This window comes from Phocoena sinus, chromosome 6, assembly GCF_008692025.1.
Source record: "Phocoena sinus isolate mPhoSin1 chromosome 6, mPhoSin1.pri, whole genome shotgun sequence".
Taxonomy (NCBI): Eukaryota; Metazoa; Chordata; class Mammalia; order Artiodactyla; family Phocoenidae; genus Phocoena; species Phocoena sinus.
The window spans coordinates 68,336,264-68,352,964 of NC_045768.1; the positions used below are offsets into that span (position 1 = coordinate 68,336,264).

At 40.2% G+C, this 16,701-nt stretch overlaps 1 protein-coding gene across 2 annotated transcripts in view; it reads left to right on the forward strand.

Moving 5' to 3' along the window:
* The window catches only part of ADAMTSL1 (ADAMTS like 1), a 480,443-nt gene that overhangs the window by 175,564 nt on the left and 288,178 nt on the right, over positions 1-16,701 (forward strand). For both annotated transcript variants that reach the window (XM_032634986.1, XM_032634985.1), the window contains one exon: positions 14,457-14,531. In XM_032634986.1, coding sequence (XP_032490877.1) covers positions 14,457-14,531 — 75 coding nt within the window. The remainder of the gene's footprint in view (positions 1-14,456; positions 14,532-16,701) is intronic.

The window sequence follows — 16,701 nt, forward strand, 5'->3', positions numbered from 1 at the left end:
ATGCATGATTTCTGGCCTAGAAAGTTTAAAAAAATATATATATATCCTCTTCTTTTTTTTTTTTAACATCTTTATTGGAGAATAATTGCTTTAAAATGTTGTGTTAGTTTCTGCTGTATAACAAAGTGAATCAGCTATACATATACATATATTCCCCATATCCCCTCCCTCTTGCGTCTCCCTCCCATTCTCGCTATCCCACCCCTCTAGGTGGTCAGAAAGCACCAGGCTGCTCTCCCTGTGCTATGTGGCTGCTTCCCACTAGCTATCTTTTTTACATTTGGTAGTGTATGTATGTCCATACTACTCTCTCACTTCGTCCCAGCTTACCCTTCCCCCTCCCCGTGTCCTCTAGTCCATTCTCTACGTCTGCGGCTTTATTCCCGTCCTACCCCTAGGTTCTTCACAACCTTTTTTTTTTTTTTTTTTAGATTCCATATATATGTGTTAGCATACAGTATTTGTTTGACGTACTTCACTCTGTCTGACAGACTCTGGGTCCATCCACCTCACTATAAATAACTCAATTTCGTTTCTTTTTATGGCTGAGTGACATTCCATTGTATATATGTGCCACATCTTCTTTATCCATTCATCTGTCGATGGACACTTAGGTTGTTTCCATGTCCTGGCTACTGTAAATAGAGCTGCAGTGAATATTGTGGTACATGACTCTTTTTGAATTATGGTTTTCTCAGGGTATATGCCCAGTAGTGGGATTGCTGGGTCGTATGGTAGTTCTATTTTTAGTTTTTTAAGGAACCTCCATCCTGTTCTCCATAGTGGCTGTATCAATTTACATTCCCACCAAGAGTGCAAGAGGGTTCCCTTTTCTCCACACCCTCTCCAGCATTTATTGTTTGTAGATGTTTTGATGATGGCCATTCTGACTGGTGTGAGGTGATACCTCATTGCAGTTTTGATTTGCATTTTTCTAATGATTAGTGATATTGAGCATCCTTCCATGTGTTTGTTGGCAATTTCTATATCTTTGGAGAAATGTCTGTTTAGGTCTTCTGCCCATTTTTGGATTGGGTTGTTTGTTTTTTTGATATTGAGCTGCATGAGCTGCTTGTATATTTTGGAGATTAATCCTTTGTCAGTTGCTTCATTTGCAAATATTTTCTTCCATTCTGAGGGTTGTCTTTTCATCTTGTTTATGGTTTCCTTTGCTGTGCAAAAGCTTTCAAGTTTCATTAGGTCCCATTTGTTTATTTTTGGTTTTTTTTCCATTTCTCTAGGAGGTGGGTCAAAAAGGATCTTGCTGTGATTTATGTCATAGAGTGTTCTGCCCGTGTTTTCCTCTAAGAGTTTTATAGTGTCTGGCCTTACATTTAGGTCTTTAATCCATTTTGAGTTTATTTTTGTGTATGGTGTTAGGGAGTGTTCTAATCTCATTCTTTTACATCCAGCTGTCCAGTTTTCACAGCACCACAATTGAAGAGCTGTCTTTTATCCATTGTGTATTCTTCCTCCTTTATTAATGATAAGGTGACCATATGTGCATGGGTTTATCTCTGACTTTCTATCCTGTTCCATTGATCTATATTTGTGTTCTTGTTCCAGTACCATACTGTCTTGATTACTGTAGCTCTGTAGTATAGTCTGAAGTCCAGGAGCCTGATTCCTACAGTTCTGTTTTCCTTTCTCAAGATTGCTTTGACTCTTCGGGGTCTTTTGTGTTTCCATACAGATTGTGAATTTTTTTGTTCTAGTTCTGTGAAAAATGCCAGTGGTAGTTTGATAGGTATGGCATTGAATTTGTAGATTGCTTTGGGTAGTATAGTCATTTTCACAATGTTGATTCTTCCAATCCAAGAACATGGTATATCTCTCCATCTGTTTGTATCATCTTTCATTTCTTTCATCAGTGTCTTATAGTTTTCTGCATACAGGTCTTCTGTGTCCTTAGGTAGGTTTATTCCTGGGTATTTTATTTTTTTGTTGCAATGGTAAATGGGAATGTTTAATTTCTCTTCCAGATTTTTCGTCATCCGTGTATAGGAATGCAAAAGATTTCTGTGCATTAATTTTGTGTCCTGCTACTCTACCAAATTCATTGATTAGCTCTAGTAGTTTTCTGGTAGCATCTTTAGGATTCTCTCTGTATAGTGTCATGTCATCTGCAAACAGTGACAGGTTTACTTCTTTTTTTCTGACTTGTATTCCTTTTATTTCTTTTTCTTCTCTGATTGCTGTGGCTACAACTTCCAAAACCATGTTGAATAATAGTGGTGAGAGTGGGCACCCTTGTTTTGTTCCTGATCTTAGTGCAAATGGTTTCAGTTTTTCCGTTGAGAATCATGTTGGCTGTGGGTTTGTCATATATGCCCTTTTTTATGTTGAGGTAAGTTCCCTCTATGCCTGCTTTCTGGAGGGTTTTTATCATAAGTTGGTGTTGAATTTTTTCAAAAGCTTTTTCTGCATCTACTGAGATTATCATGTGGTTTTTATCCTTCAATCTGTTAATATGGTTTATCACATTGGTTGATTTGCATATATTGAAGAATCCTTGCATTCCTGGGATAAACCCCACTTGATCATGGTGTATGATCCTTTTAATGTGCTGTTGGATTCTGTTTGCTAGTATTTTGTTGAGGATTTTTGCATCTATGTTTATCAGTGATATTGGCCTGTAGTTTTCCTTTTTTGTGACATCTTTGTCTGGTTTTGGTATTAGGGTAATGGTGGTCTCGTAAAATGAGTTTGAGAGTGTGCCTCCCTCTGCTATATTTTGGAAGAGTTTGAGAAGGATAGGTGTTAGCTCTTCTCTAAAAGTTTGATAGAATTTGCCTGTGAAGCCATCTGGTCCTGGACTTTTGTTTGTTGGAAGATTTTTAATCACAGTTTCAATTTCAGTGCTTGTGATTGGTCTGTTTATATTTCCTATTTCTTCCTGGTTCAGTCTCAGAAGATTGTGCTTTTCTAAGAATTTATCCATTTCTTCCAGGTTGTCCATTTTATTGGCATAGAGTTGCTTGTAGTAATCTCTCATGATCCTTTCTATTTCTGCAGTGTCAGTTGTTACTTCTCCTTTTCTATTTCTAATTCTGTGGATTTGAGTCTTCTCTCTTTTTTTCTTGATGGGTCTGGCTAATTGTTTATCAATTTTGTTTATCTTCTCAAAGAACCAGCTTTTAGGGCTTCCCTGGTGGCACAGTGGTTGAGAGTCCACCTGCCGATGCAGGGGATGTGGGTTTGTGCCCCGGTCCGGGAAGATCCCACATGCTGCGGAGCAGCTGGGCCCGTGAGCCATGGCCGCTGAGCCTGTGCGTCCAGAGCCTGTGCTCCGCAACGGGAGAGGCCACAACAGTGAGAGGCCCACATACTGCAAAAAAAAAAAATAAATAAAAAAGAACCAGCTTTTAGTTTTATTGGTCTTTGCTATGGTTTCCTTCATTTCTTTTTCATTTACTTCTGATCTGACTTTTTTGTTTTCTTTCCTTCTGCTAACTTTGGATTTTTTTTGTTGCTCTTTCTCTAATTTCTTTAGGTGTAAAGTTAGGTTGTTTGTTTCAGATTTTTCTTGTTTCTTGAGGTAGGCTTGTATAGCTATAAACTTCCCTCTTAGAACTGCTTTTGCTTCCTCCCTTAGGTTTTTCGTCATCGTGTTTTCATTGTCATTTGTTTCTAAGTATTTTTTGATTTCCACTTTGATTTCTTCAGTGGTCTCTTGTTTGTTTAGTAGCATATTGTTTAGCCTCCATGTGTTTGTATTTTTTACAGATTTTTTTTCCTGTAATTGATGTCTAGTCTCATAGCATTGTGGTCAGAAAAGATACTTGATATGATTTCAATTTTCTTAAATTTACTGAGGCTTGATTTGTGACCCAAGATATGATCTATCCTGGAGAATGTTCCATGAGCATTTGAGAAGGTAGTGTATTCTGCTGTTTTTGGATGGAATGTCCTGTAAACATCAATTAAGTCCATCTTGTTTAATGTATCATTTAAAGCTTGTGTTTCCTTATTTATTTTCATTGATGATCTGTCCATTGGTGAAAGTGAGGTGTTAAAGTACCCTACTATGATTGTGTTACTGTCGATTTCCCCATTATGGCTGTTAGCATTTGCCTTATGCATTGAGGTGCTCCTATGTTGAGTGCATAAATATTTACAATCGTTATATCTTCTTCTTGGGTTGTTCCCTTGATCATTATGTCGTGCCCTTCTTTGTCTCTTGTAATAGTCTTTATTTTAAAGTCTATTTTGTTTGATATGTGAATTGCTGCTCCAGTTTTCTTTCATTTTCCATTTGCATGGAATATCTTCTTCCATCCCCTCACTTTCAGTCTGCATGTGTCCCTGGGTCTGCAGTGGGTCTCTTGTAGACAGCATATATACAGGTCTTGTTTTTATATCTATTCAGCCAGTCTGTGTCTTTTGGTTGGAGCATTTAATCCATTTACATTTAAGGTAATTATCGATATGTTCCTATTACCATTTTTCTATTTGTTTGGGTTTGTATTGTAGGTCTTTTCCCACTCCTGTGTTTCCTGCCTAGAGAAGTTCATTTAGCATTTGTTGTAAAGCTGGTTTGATGGTGCTGAATTCTCTGAGCTTTCTCTTGTCTGTAAAGGTTTTAATTTCTCCGTCAAATCTGAATGAGATCCTCGCTGGGTAGAGTAACCTTGGTTGTAGGTTCTTCCCTTTCATCACTTTTAATACGTCCTTCCACTCCCTTCTGGCTTGCAGAGTTTCTGCTGAATGATCAGCTGTTAAGCTGAATCCCCTTAAGATTCCCTTGTATGTTATTTGTTGCTTTTCCCTTGCTGCTTTTAATATTTTTTCTTAATTTAATTTTTGATAGTTTGATTAATATGTGTCTTGGCGTGCTTCTCCTTGGATTTATCCTGTATGGGACTCTCTGTGCTTCCTGGACTTGATTGGCTCTTTCCTTTCCTGTGTTAGGGAAGTTTTCAACTATAATCTCTTCAAATATTTTCTCTGACGCTTTCTTTTTCACTTCTTCTCTAGGACCCCTATAATTCGAATGTTGGTATGTTTAGTGTTGTCCCAGAGGTCTCTGAGACTACCCTCAAGTCTTTTCATTGTTTTTTCTTTATTCTGCTCTGTGGTTGTTATTTCCACTCTTTATCTTCCAGGTCACTTATTAGTTCTTCTGCCTTAGTTCTTCTGCTCTTGATTCCTTCTAGAGAATTTTTAATTTCATTTATTGTGTTGTTCATCATTTTTTGTTTGCTCTTTAGTTCTTCTAGGTCCTTGTTAAACGTTTCTTGTATTTTCTCCATTCTGTTTCCAAGATTTTGAATCATCTTTACTATCATTACTCTGAATTCTCTTTCAGGTAGACTGAGTATTTCCTTTTCATTTGTTTGCTCTGGTGGGTTTTTACCTTGCTCCTTCATCTGCTGTGTATTTCTCTGTCTTCTTAGTTTGCTCAACTTACTGTGTTTGGAGTCTCCTTTTTGCAGGCTGCAGGTTCGTAATTCCCGTTGTTTTGGGTGTCTGCCCCCCGGTGGGTAAGGTTGGTTCAGTGGGTTGTGTAGGCTTCCTGGTGGAGGGGACTGGTGCCTGTGTTCCAGTGAATGAGGCTGGATCTTGTCTTTCTGATGGGCAGGACCGTGTCCAGTGGTGTGTTTTGGGGTGTCTGTGAACTTAGTATGATTTTAGGCAGCCTCTCTGCTAATGGGTGTGGTTGTGTTCCTGTCTTGCTAGTTGTTTGGCATGGGGTGTCCAGCCCTGGAGCTTGCTGGTTATTGAGTGGAGCTGGTTCTTAGCATTGAGACAGAGATCTCTGGGAGAGCTCTCACTGATTGATATTACATGGGGCTGGGAGGTCTCTGGTGGTCCAGTGTCCTGAACTCAGCTCTCCCACCTCAGAGGCTCAGAGCTGACACCTGGTCGGAGCACCAAGACCCTTTTGGGAAGTCTGAGGTCTTCTGTTCACATTCAGTAGGTGTTCTGTAGGAGTTGTTCCACATGTAGATGTATTTTTGATGTATTTGTCGGGAGGAAGGTGATCTCTATACATCTTACTCCTCCACCATCTTGAAAGTCCTCCTCAAATATTTGAGACATGCCCATCTTTTGGGTCCACCAACATAGGTGAAAGTAAAGTTGGAGTCTGAGTATCTGAAATCGGGCAGGACGCGGTCTTGGCAGGGCCAGAGGTTGTCTTCTGTTCTTAACTGTCCTGCTCATCCAAGACAGTTACTTTGCTAGAGCAATATCCAGAGTTTGTTATAATAAAGTCCTTCTTTGAGCATTAAAAGTTATTTTCTTTTTGTAATTCTACACAATTGCTCCAGTCTAGAGAAATCTGAGGATTTTAGATTGGGTTTTAAAATGAACACTTTCAAAATTTTTTTTTTTTTTTTTTTTTTTTGTGGTATGTGGTCCTCTCACTGTTGTGGCCTCTCCCATCGTGGAGCACAGGCTCCGGACGTGCAGGCTCAGCGGCCATGGCTCACGGGCCTAGCCGCTCTGCGGCGTGTGGGATCTTCCCGGACCGGGACACGAACCCATGTCCCCTGCATAGGCAGGCAGACTCTCAACCACTGTGCCACCAGGGAAGCCCAACAAAATCATTTTTTTTTTTTTTTTTTTTTTTTTTAATTAAACATCTTTATTGGGGTATAATTGCTTTACAATGGTGTGTTAGTTTCTGCTTTATAACAAAGTGAATCAGCTATACATATACATATGTTCCCATATGTCTTCCCTCTTGCGTCTCCCTCCCTCCCACTCTCCCCATCCCACCCTTCCAGGCTGTCACAAAGCACCGAGCTAATATCCCTGTGCCTTGCGGCTGCTTCCCCCCAGCTATCTACCTTACTACGTTTGTTAGTGTGTATATGTCCATGACTCTCTCTCGCCCTGTCAAAACTCACCCCTCCCCCTCCCCATACCCTCAAGTCCGTTCTCCAGTAGGTCTGCGTCTTTATTCCTATCTTACCCCTAGGTTCTTCATGACATTTTTTTCCCTTAAATTCCATATATATGTGTTAGCATACGGTATTTGTCTTTTTCTTTCTGACTTACTTCACTCTGTATGACAGACTCTAGGTCTATCCATCTCATTACAAATAGCTCAATTTCATTTCTTTTTAAGGCTGAGTAATATTCCATTGTGTATATGTGCCACATCTTCTTTATCCATTCATCCGATGATGGGCGCTTAGGTTGTTTCCATGTCCTGGCTATTGTAAATAGAGCTGCAATGAACATTTTGGTACATGACTCTTTTTGAATTTTGGTTTTCTCAGGGTATATGCCAAGTAGTGGGATTGCTGGGTCATATGGTAATTCTATTTGTAGTTTTTTAAGGAACCTCCATACTGTTCTCCACAGTGGCTGAACCAATTCACATTCCCACCAGCAGTGCAAGAGTGTCCCCTTTTCTCCACACCCTCTCCAGCATTTATTGTTTCTAGATTTTTTGATGATGGCCATTCTGACTGGTGTGAGATGATATCTCATTGTAGTTTTGATTTGCATTTCTCTAATGATTAATGATGTTGAGCATTCTTTCATGTGTTTGTCGGCATTCTGTATATCTTCTTTGGAGAAATGTCTATTTAGGTCTTCTGCCCATTTTTGGATGGGGTTGTTTGTTTTTTTGTTATTGAGCTGCATGAGCTGCTTGTAAATTTTGGAGATTAATCCTTTGTCAGTTGCTTCATTTGCAAATGTTTTCTCCCATTCTGAGGGTTGTCTTTTGGTCTTGGTTATGGTTTCCTTTGCTGTGCAAAAGCTTTGAAGTTTCATTAGGTCCCATTTGTTTATTTTTGTTTTTATTTCCATTACTCTAGGAGGTGGGTCAGAAAGGATCTTGCTGTGATTTATGTCATAGAGTGTTCTTCCTATGTTTTCTTCTAAGAGTTTGATAGTTTCTGGCCTTACATTTAGGTCTTTAATCCATTTTGAGCTTATTTTTGTGTATGGTGTTAGGGAGTGATCTAATCTCATACTTTTACATGTACCTGTCCAGTTTTCCCAGCACCATTTATTGAAGAGGCTGTCCTTTCTCCACTGTACATTCCTGCCTCCTTTATCAAAGATAAGGTGTCCATATGTGCGTGGGTTTATCTCTGGGCTTTCTATCCTGTTCCACTGATCTATCTTTCTGTTTTTGTGCCAGTACCATACTGTCTTGATTACTGTTGCTTTGTAATATAGTCTGAAGTCAGGGAGCCTTATTCCTCCAGCTCCTTTTTTCGTTCTCAAGATTGCTTTGGCTATTCGGGGTCTTTTGTGTTTCCATACAAATTGCGAAATTTTTTGTTCTAGTTCTGTGAAAAATGCCAGTGGTAGTTTGATAGGGATTGCATTGAATCTGTAGATTGCTTTGGGTAGTAGAGTCATTTTCACAATGTTGATTCTTCCCATCCAAGAACATGGTATATCTCTGCATCTATTTGTATCATCTTTAATTTCTTTCATCAGTGTCTTATAATTTTCTGCATACAGGTCTTTCGTCTCCTTAGGTAGGTTTATTCCTAGATATTTTATTCTTTTTGTTGCAATGGTAAATGGGAGTGTTTTCTTGATTTCACTTTCAGATTTTTCATCATTAGTATATAGGAATGCCAGAGATTTCTGTGCATTAATTTTGTATCCTGCTACTTTACCAAATTCATTGATTAGCTCTAGTAGTTTTCTGGTAGCATCTTTAGGATTCTCTATGTATAGTATCATGTCATCTGCAAACAGTGACAGCTTTACTTCTTCTTTTCCGATTTGGATTCCTTTTATTTCCTTTTCTTCTCTGATTGCTGTGGCTAAAACTTCCAAAACTATGTTGAATAAGAGTGGTGAGAGTGGGCAACCTTGTCTTGTTCCTGATCTTAGTGGAAATGCTTTCAGTTTTTCACCATTGAGGATGATGTTTGCTGTGGGCTTGTCATATATGGCTTTTATTATGTTTAGGAAAGTTCCCTCTATGCCTACTTTCTGGAGGGTTTTTATCATAAATGGGTGTTGAATTTTGTCGAAAGCTTTCTCTGCATCTATTGAGACGATCATATGGTTTTTCTCCTTCAATTTGTTAATATGGTTTATCACATTGATAGATTTGCGTATATTGAAGAATCCTTGCATTCCTGGAATAAACCCCACTTGATCATGGTGTATGATCCTTTTAATGTGCTGTTGGATTCTGTTTGCTAGTATTTTGTTGAGGATTTTTGCATCTATGTTCATCAGTGATATTGGCCTGTAGTTTTCTTTCTTTGTGACATCCTTGTCTGGTTTTGGTATCAAGGTGATGGTGGCTTCGTAGAAGGAATTTGGGAGTGTGCCTCCCTCTGCTATATTTTGGAAGAGTTTGAGAAGGATAGGTGTTAGCTCTTCTCTAAACGTTTGATAGAATTCACCTGTGAAGCCATCTGGTCCTGGACTTTTGTTTGTTGGAAGGTTTTTAATCACAGTTTCAATTTCAGTGCTTGTGATTGGTCTGTTCATATTTTCTATTTCTTCCTGATTCAGTCTTGGCAGGTTGTGCATTTCTAAGAATTTGTCCATTTCTTCCAGATTGTCCATTTTATTGGCATAGAGTTGCTTGTAGTAATCTCTCATGATTTTTTTTATTTCTGCAGTGTCAGTTGTTACTTCTCCTTTTTCATTTCTAATTCTATTGATTTGAGTCTTCTCCCTTTTTTTCTTGATGAGTCTGGCTAGTGGTTTATCTATTTTGTTTATCTTCTCAAAGAACCAGCTTTTAGTTTTATTGATCTTTGCTATTGTTTCCTTCATTTCTTTTTCATTTATTTCTGATCTGAGTTTTATGATTTCTTTCCTTCTGCTAGCTTTGGGGTTTTTTTGTTCTTCTTTCTCTAATTGCTTGAGGTGCAAGGTTAGGTTGTTTATTCGAGATGTTTCCTGCTTCTTAAGGTGGGCTTGTATTGCTATAAACTTCCCCCTTAGAACTGCTTTTGCTGCATCCCATAGGTTTTGGGTCGTTGTGTCTCCATTGTCATTTGTTTCTAGGTATTTTTTTATTTCCTCTTTGATTTCTTCAGTGATCACTTCATTATTAAGTAGTGTATTGTTTAGCCTCCATGTGTTTGTATTTTTTACAGATCTTTTCCTGTAATTGATATCTAGTCTCATGGCGTTGTGGTCGGAAAAGATACTTGATACAATTTCAGTTTTCTTAAATTTACCAAGGCTTGATTTGTGACCCAAGATATGATCTATCCTGGAGAATGTTCCATGAGCACTTGAGAAAAATGTGTATTCTGTTGTTTTTGGATGGAGTGTCCTATAAATATCAATTAAGTCCATCTTGTTTAATGTATCATTTAAAGCTTGTGTTTCCTTATTTATTTTCATTTTGGATGATCTGTCCATGGGTGAAAGTGGGGTGTTAAAGTCCCCTACTATGAATGTGTTACTGTTGATCTCCCCTTTTATGGTTGTTAGTATTTGCCTTATGTATTGAGGTGCTCCTATGTTGGGTGCATAAATATTTACAATTGTTATATCTTCTTCTTGGATCGATCCCTTGATCATTATGTAGTGTCCTTCTTTGTCCCTTTTAATAGTCCTTATTTTAAAGTCTATTTTGTCTGATATGAGAATTGCTACTCCAGCTTTCTTTTGGTTTCCATTTGCATGGAATATCTTTTTCCATCCCCTTACTTTCAGTCTGTATGTGTCTCTAGTTCTGAAGTGGGTCTCTTGTAGACAGCATATATAAGGGTCTTGTTTTTGTATCCATTCAGCCAATCTGTGTCTTTTGGTGGGAGCATTTAGTCCATTTACATTTAAGGTAATTATCGATATGTATGTTCCTATTTCCATTTTATATATTGTTTTGGGTTCGCTACTATAGGTCATTTCCTTCTCTTGTGTTTCGTGTCTAGAGAAGTTCCTTTAGCATTTGTTGTAAAGCTGGTTTGGTGGTGCTGAACTCTCTCAGCTTTTGCTTGTCTGTAAAGGTTTTAATTTCTCCATCAAATGTGAATGAGATCCTTGCTGGGTAGAGTAGTCTTGGTTGCAGGCTATTCTCCTTCATCACTTTCAGTATGTCCTGCCACTCCCTTCTGGCTTGTAGGGTTTCTGCTGAGAGATCAGCTGTTAACCTTATGGGGATTCCCTTGTGTGTTATTTGTTGTTTTTCCCTTGCTGCTTTTAATATGCTTTCTTTGTATTTAATTTTTGACAGTTTGATTAATATGTGTCTTGGCGTGTTTCTCCTTGTATTTATCCTGTATGGGACCCTCTGTGCTTCCTGGACTTGATTAACTATTTCCTTTCCCATATTAGGGAAGTTTTCAACTATAATCTCTTCAAATATTTTCTCAGTCCCTTTCTTTCTTTCTTCTTCTTCTGGAACCCCTATAATTCGAATGTTGGTGCGTTTCATGTTGTCCCAGAGGTCTCTGAGACTGTCCTCAGTTCTTTTCATTCTTTTTTCTTTATTCTGCTCTGCAGTAGTTATTTCCACTACTTTATCTTCCAGGTCACTTATCCGTTCTTCTGCCTCAGTTATTCTGCTATTGATCCTATCTAGAGTGATTTTAATTTCATTTATTGCATTGTTCATCGTTGCTTGTTTCATCTTTAGTTCTTGTAGGTCCTTGTTAACTGTTTCTTGCATTTTGTCCATTCTACTTCCAAGATTTCGGATCATCCTTACTATCATTATTCTGAATTCTCTTTCAGGTAGATTGCCTATTTCCTCTTCATTTGTTAGGTCTGGTGGGTTTTTATCTTGCTCCTTCATCTGCTGTGTGTTTTTCTGTCTTCTCATTTTGCTTATCTTACTGTGTTTGGGGTCTCCTTTTTGCAGGCTGCACTTTCGTAGTTCCCGTTGTTTTTGATGTCTGTCTCCAGTGGCTAAGGTTGTTTCAGTGGGTTGTGGAGGGGACTAGTGCCTGTGTTGTGCTGGATGAGGCTGGATCTTGTCTCTCTAGTGGGCAGGTTCACGTCTGGTGGTGTGTTTTGGGGTGTCTGTGGCCTTATTATGATTTTAGGCAGCCTCTCTGCTAATGGGTGGGGTTGTGTTCCTGTTTTGCTAGTTGTTTGGCATAGGTTGTCCAGCACTGTGGCTTGCTGGTCGTTGAGTGAAGCTGGGTGCTGGTGTTAAGATGGAGGTCTCTGGGATATTTCCACCGTTTAATATTATGTGGAGCTGGGAGGTCTCTTGTTGACCAGTGTCCTGAAGTTGGCTCTCCTACCTCAGAGGCAGAGCCCTGACTCCTGGCTGGAGCACCAAGAGCCTTTCATCCACACAGCTCAGAATAAAAGGGAGAAAAAGTAGGGAGAATTAGTAGAAGTATGAGTAAAGAAAGAAGGAAAGGAGGAAAGGAAGGAAGGAAGAAAGAAGCAAAGAAGGAAAGGAGGGAGGGAGGGAGGGAGGGAGGAAGGAAGGAAGGAAGGAGGGAAAGAAGGAAAAAAGACAGAAAGAAAGATGATACAGTAAAAATAAAATAAAGTATAATATAGTTATTGAATTAAAAAATATTTAGAAAAAAAAAAAAAAAAGGACGGATAGAACCTTAGGACAAATGTTGGAAGCAAAGCTATACAGAGAAAATCTTACACAGAAGCATACACATACACCTTCACAAAAAGAGGTAAAGGGGGAAAATCATAAATCCTGCTCCCTGAGACCACCTCCTCAATTTGGGGTGATTCGTTGTCTAAAGGAGGGAAGGAAGGAAGGAAAGAAAGAAAGAACGAAGGTAAAGTATAATAATGTTATTACAATTAAACTTAATTATTAAGAAAAAGAATTTTTTAAAAAAAGTCATGGACGGATAGAGCCCTAGGACAAATGGTGGAAGCAAGAGTATACAGACAGGATCTCACACAGAAGCATACACGTACACATTCACAAAAAGAGGAAAAGGGAAAAAATCATAGATCTCGCTCCTAAATTCCACCTCTTCAATTTGGGATCATTCCTTGTCTATTCAGGTATTCCACAGATGCAGGGTATATCAAGTTGATTGTGGAGCTTTAATCCGCTGCTTCTGTGGCTGCTGGGAGAGATTTCCCTTTCTCTTCTTTGTTCTCACAGCTCACAGGAGCTCAGCTTTGGATTTGGCCCTGCCTCTGCGTGTAGGTCGCTGGAGGGCGTCTGTTTTTTCGCTCAGACAGGACGGGGTTAAAGCAGCCGCTGATTCGGGGCCTCCGGCTCACTCAGGCCGGGGGTTGGGGGATGGGGGTAGGAGGGGCACTACGTGCGGGGCGGGCCTGCGGCTGCAGAGGCAGCGTGACGTTGCGGCAGAGGCCGGCGTGATGTTGCACCAGCCTGAGACCCGCCGTGCGTACTCCCGGGGAAGTTGTCCCTGGATCCCGGGAACCTGGCAGTGGCGGGCTGCACAGGCTCCGCAGAAGAGGGGTGTGGAGAGTGACCTGTGCTCGCACACAGGCCCCTTGGTGGCGGCAGCAGCAGCCTTAGCGTCTCCCGCCCGTCTCTGGGGTCCGCGGTTTTAGCCGCGGTTCGCGCCCGTCTCTGGGGTTTGCGCTTTCAGCCGCGGCTCGCGCCCGTCTCGGGGGCTCGCGCCCTCAGCCGCGGCTCGCGCCCGTCTCTGGGGTTCGCGCTTTTAGCCGCGGCTCGCGCCCGTCTCTGGAGTTCCTTTAAGCAGCGCTCTTAAACCCCTCTCCTCGCGCACCAGGAAACAAAGAGGGAAGAAAAAGTCTCTTGCCTCTTCGGCCGGTGCAGGCTTTCCCCAGAACTCCCTCCCGGCTAGTCGTGGTGCACTAACCCCTTCAGGCTATGTTCAAGCCGCCAACCCCAGTCCTCTCCCTGAGCTCCGTCCAAAACCAAAACCGAGCCTCAGCTCGCAGCCCCGCCCGCCCCGGCGGGTGAGCAGACAAGCCACTCGGGCTGGTGAGTGCTGGTCGGCACCGATCGTCTGTGCAGGAATCTCCCCGCTTTGCCCTCCGCACCCGTCGCTGTGCACTACTCCGCGGTCCCGAAACTCCCCCCTCCGCCTCCCGCAGTCTCCGCCCGCGGAGGGGCTTCCTAGTGTGTGGAAACTTTTCCTCCTTCACAGCTCCCTCCCACTGGTGCAGGTGCCGTCCTTATTCTTTTGTCTCTGTTTTTTCTTTTGCCCTACCCAGTTACGTGGGGAGTTTCTTGCCTTTTGGGAGGTCTGAGGTCTTCTGCCAGCCTTCAGTAGGAGTTCTGTAGGAGTTGTTCCACGTGTGGATGTATTTCAGGTGTATCCGTGGGGAGGAAGGCGATCTCCGCGTCTTACTCTTCCGCCATCTTCACAAATTCATTTTTAATGTATCAAAATTCATGTGTTTTTTCGAAGGCCAGATCCCCCATGAGTTAGCCAGTGACCAGCTTTTTCAGTATATTTTATTTTGAAGAAAGTGGAAATTTTGATTCCCACATATTGGTGTTCACATTGTAACCACTTTTTAAAAAGATTATTGTTTGGGAGTGTATGTAAATCAGTGCATTTATATAGGAGATAATCAGTAATTTTGTATAAAATTATGTGCTTTAAGACTGCTTCATTTCTCTCTAGTGGATGACACAGTGGTTGCTATTCCCTATGGAAGCAGACATATTCGCCTTGTCTTAAAAGGACCTGACCACTTGTGTAAGTAAACTCCATTGTTGTCCTTTGGGTATTGGGAATTTTAGTCATTATTTATTTATTTATTTATGTATTTATTACATCTTTATTAGAGTATAATTGCTTTACAATGGTGTGTTAGTTTCTGCTTTGTAACAAAGTGAATCTGTTATACATATACATCATTATTATTTACTTTTTGTTTCCAGAAAAGATTAAGATTTAGAAATACAAATCTTAATCTTCTATCATAATATGGTATTTTGAATGCTTCTGTTTATCTTTTGGTTGCCTAGGAGACAGCAGAGACGTCTGTGGTAATTACCTCCAGCCAGTCATCCTGAAAGATACAAAATTATTGTTTCCAATAGGGTGTTCATGAGTTAATCACATGTTTATGATTTTGTGACTATTATTTCTCATTCTCTCTCTTCTTCCTCTCCAGTCATTCTCAATGTTTTCCTTGCCTCACCTCTTTCTTTTTTCTTCTTCTTTTCAACCTTCCCTCCCTCTCCTTCATTCTTTCTCTTTTAATTCCTACTCTTAGGCTCCATTACTTTATCAATTCAGGGGAACACAGAAACTCCAAACAGCCTTTACGCTGTGGCATTTGAAGAGAACCATGTGGTCTAGTTAAGCATCCCATGTCGTAAAGATAATGCAAGACCCTAACGTCTTGAAGATAGCTTTTGGAATTCAAGATTGAAGGGTAATCGTAACCCCAAAGAACAAATGGTAGCATGGTCCCACCAGAGTTTGTGCAAAAATTGATCTTCAGTCATGGCAAGCCAGCAGTACACAGCCACATCTTTTTTTTATTACCATGTAGTGCTGTTTAGATGTAGACCTGTAAATTACAAGCAGAAAATTATAGACTATAAACGAGGGAAGGGTAGGAGAGGATATGTTAGCTTTTTCTGCAAAATTCACTTTCACTGAAAGACTTCACTTCACTTGGTCCCTTGAGCATTTCTGATCTCCTCCGCTATGATTTTTCCTAGGTTCCTCCAAAGCCATCTATCATCTTCTGCTCTCTCTTCCCTCCCACACACATGCCTAAGAAGCCAATTTAGGTAGCATGCATTATCTTTTGGCAATTGGATTATAAATGAAATCATTCCAAAAAGACAAACTGGAGGGAGATAAATTGGAGCCTGTGAAAGTTCAGATAGCTGACAGAAGCCTTTCTAAAAATAAAAATAAGTACATATCATGGGAAAGGTGGGCTTTGAGAGTTCATGTGACATAAAGGAATAAGTAAAGTACAGTTCAGGCGAGGTCAAAAGATGCTGAGAAGCCATGTTATATGGATCCAAGTGCTTTTCTAACCCTGAACATCCCCCAAAAATATATTGCTCATGTGTCAAAGGATGATATATGTGTGTACACTGTTACCATTCAAATGATTTGTTTTTCCTCTTAAGAATTGGACAGAATTAACTGCTGGTGCAACAACCTCAGTCAGAAACAGTATTTTTCTGTGCAGTGAGAGGCTAAAATAAAACATCCAGACTAATGCATCATCAAGTGGGCGACTTACTCCTCATAGCAAAAGAAAGAACCCAAGGGAAGAGGTGTAAGAGGAAAATGCATTTTTGTAAGTGAATTAGTCTAGCCTCCCAGACTTAGTTTATGATTATTATGAATTAGTAAAGAGGATTCATTTTTATAAATGAATTAGTCTAGCCTCCCGGACTTCCTAATTATGTGATCACGGAGAAGCTGAAGAATTGGCCTTGTTTGGTTTAATTGCTCTAAGGATTTGATAGGTAAAGTGTCAGATGATAGTCATAAATGACTAAAAGCAAAATGGAATCTGCTTTTTCCTTCAAAAGGCATACTGTTGGTAACATTTGTATAGCCAAGGAAGTTTCTATTTTTTTTTCTACTTTGTTTTTATATTTGGAATATAACTCAGCAAAATGAAAGTGTAGATAAATGATGCCTTGTTTGTCTGGCAACCCTTTTACCTTCACTCCCAGAAGCTGGCCCAGTATGGGACCAACCTCAGCAAGAGTTGAGGACGGCCAAACGAGAAGAGTAGACCATCTGTCCAGGTCCAGCTCATCTTTAATCAGAAGTACCTGGGAGGTACTTCTGGGAGGCCTGGTGATAAAATTGAATCAGATGCTCAGGCTTAGACCTCCAAGAGTTTTCCAAAACTAGGTTAATTTAATGTTCTGGAGATACTTCC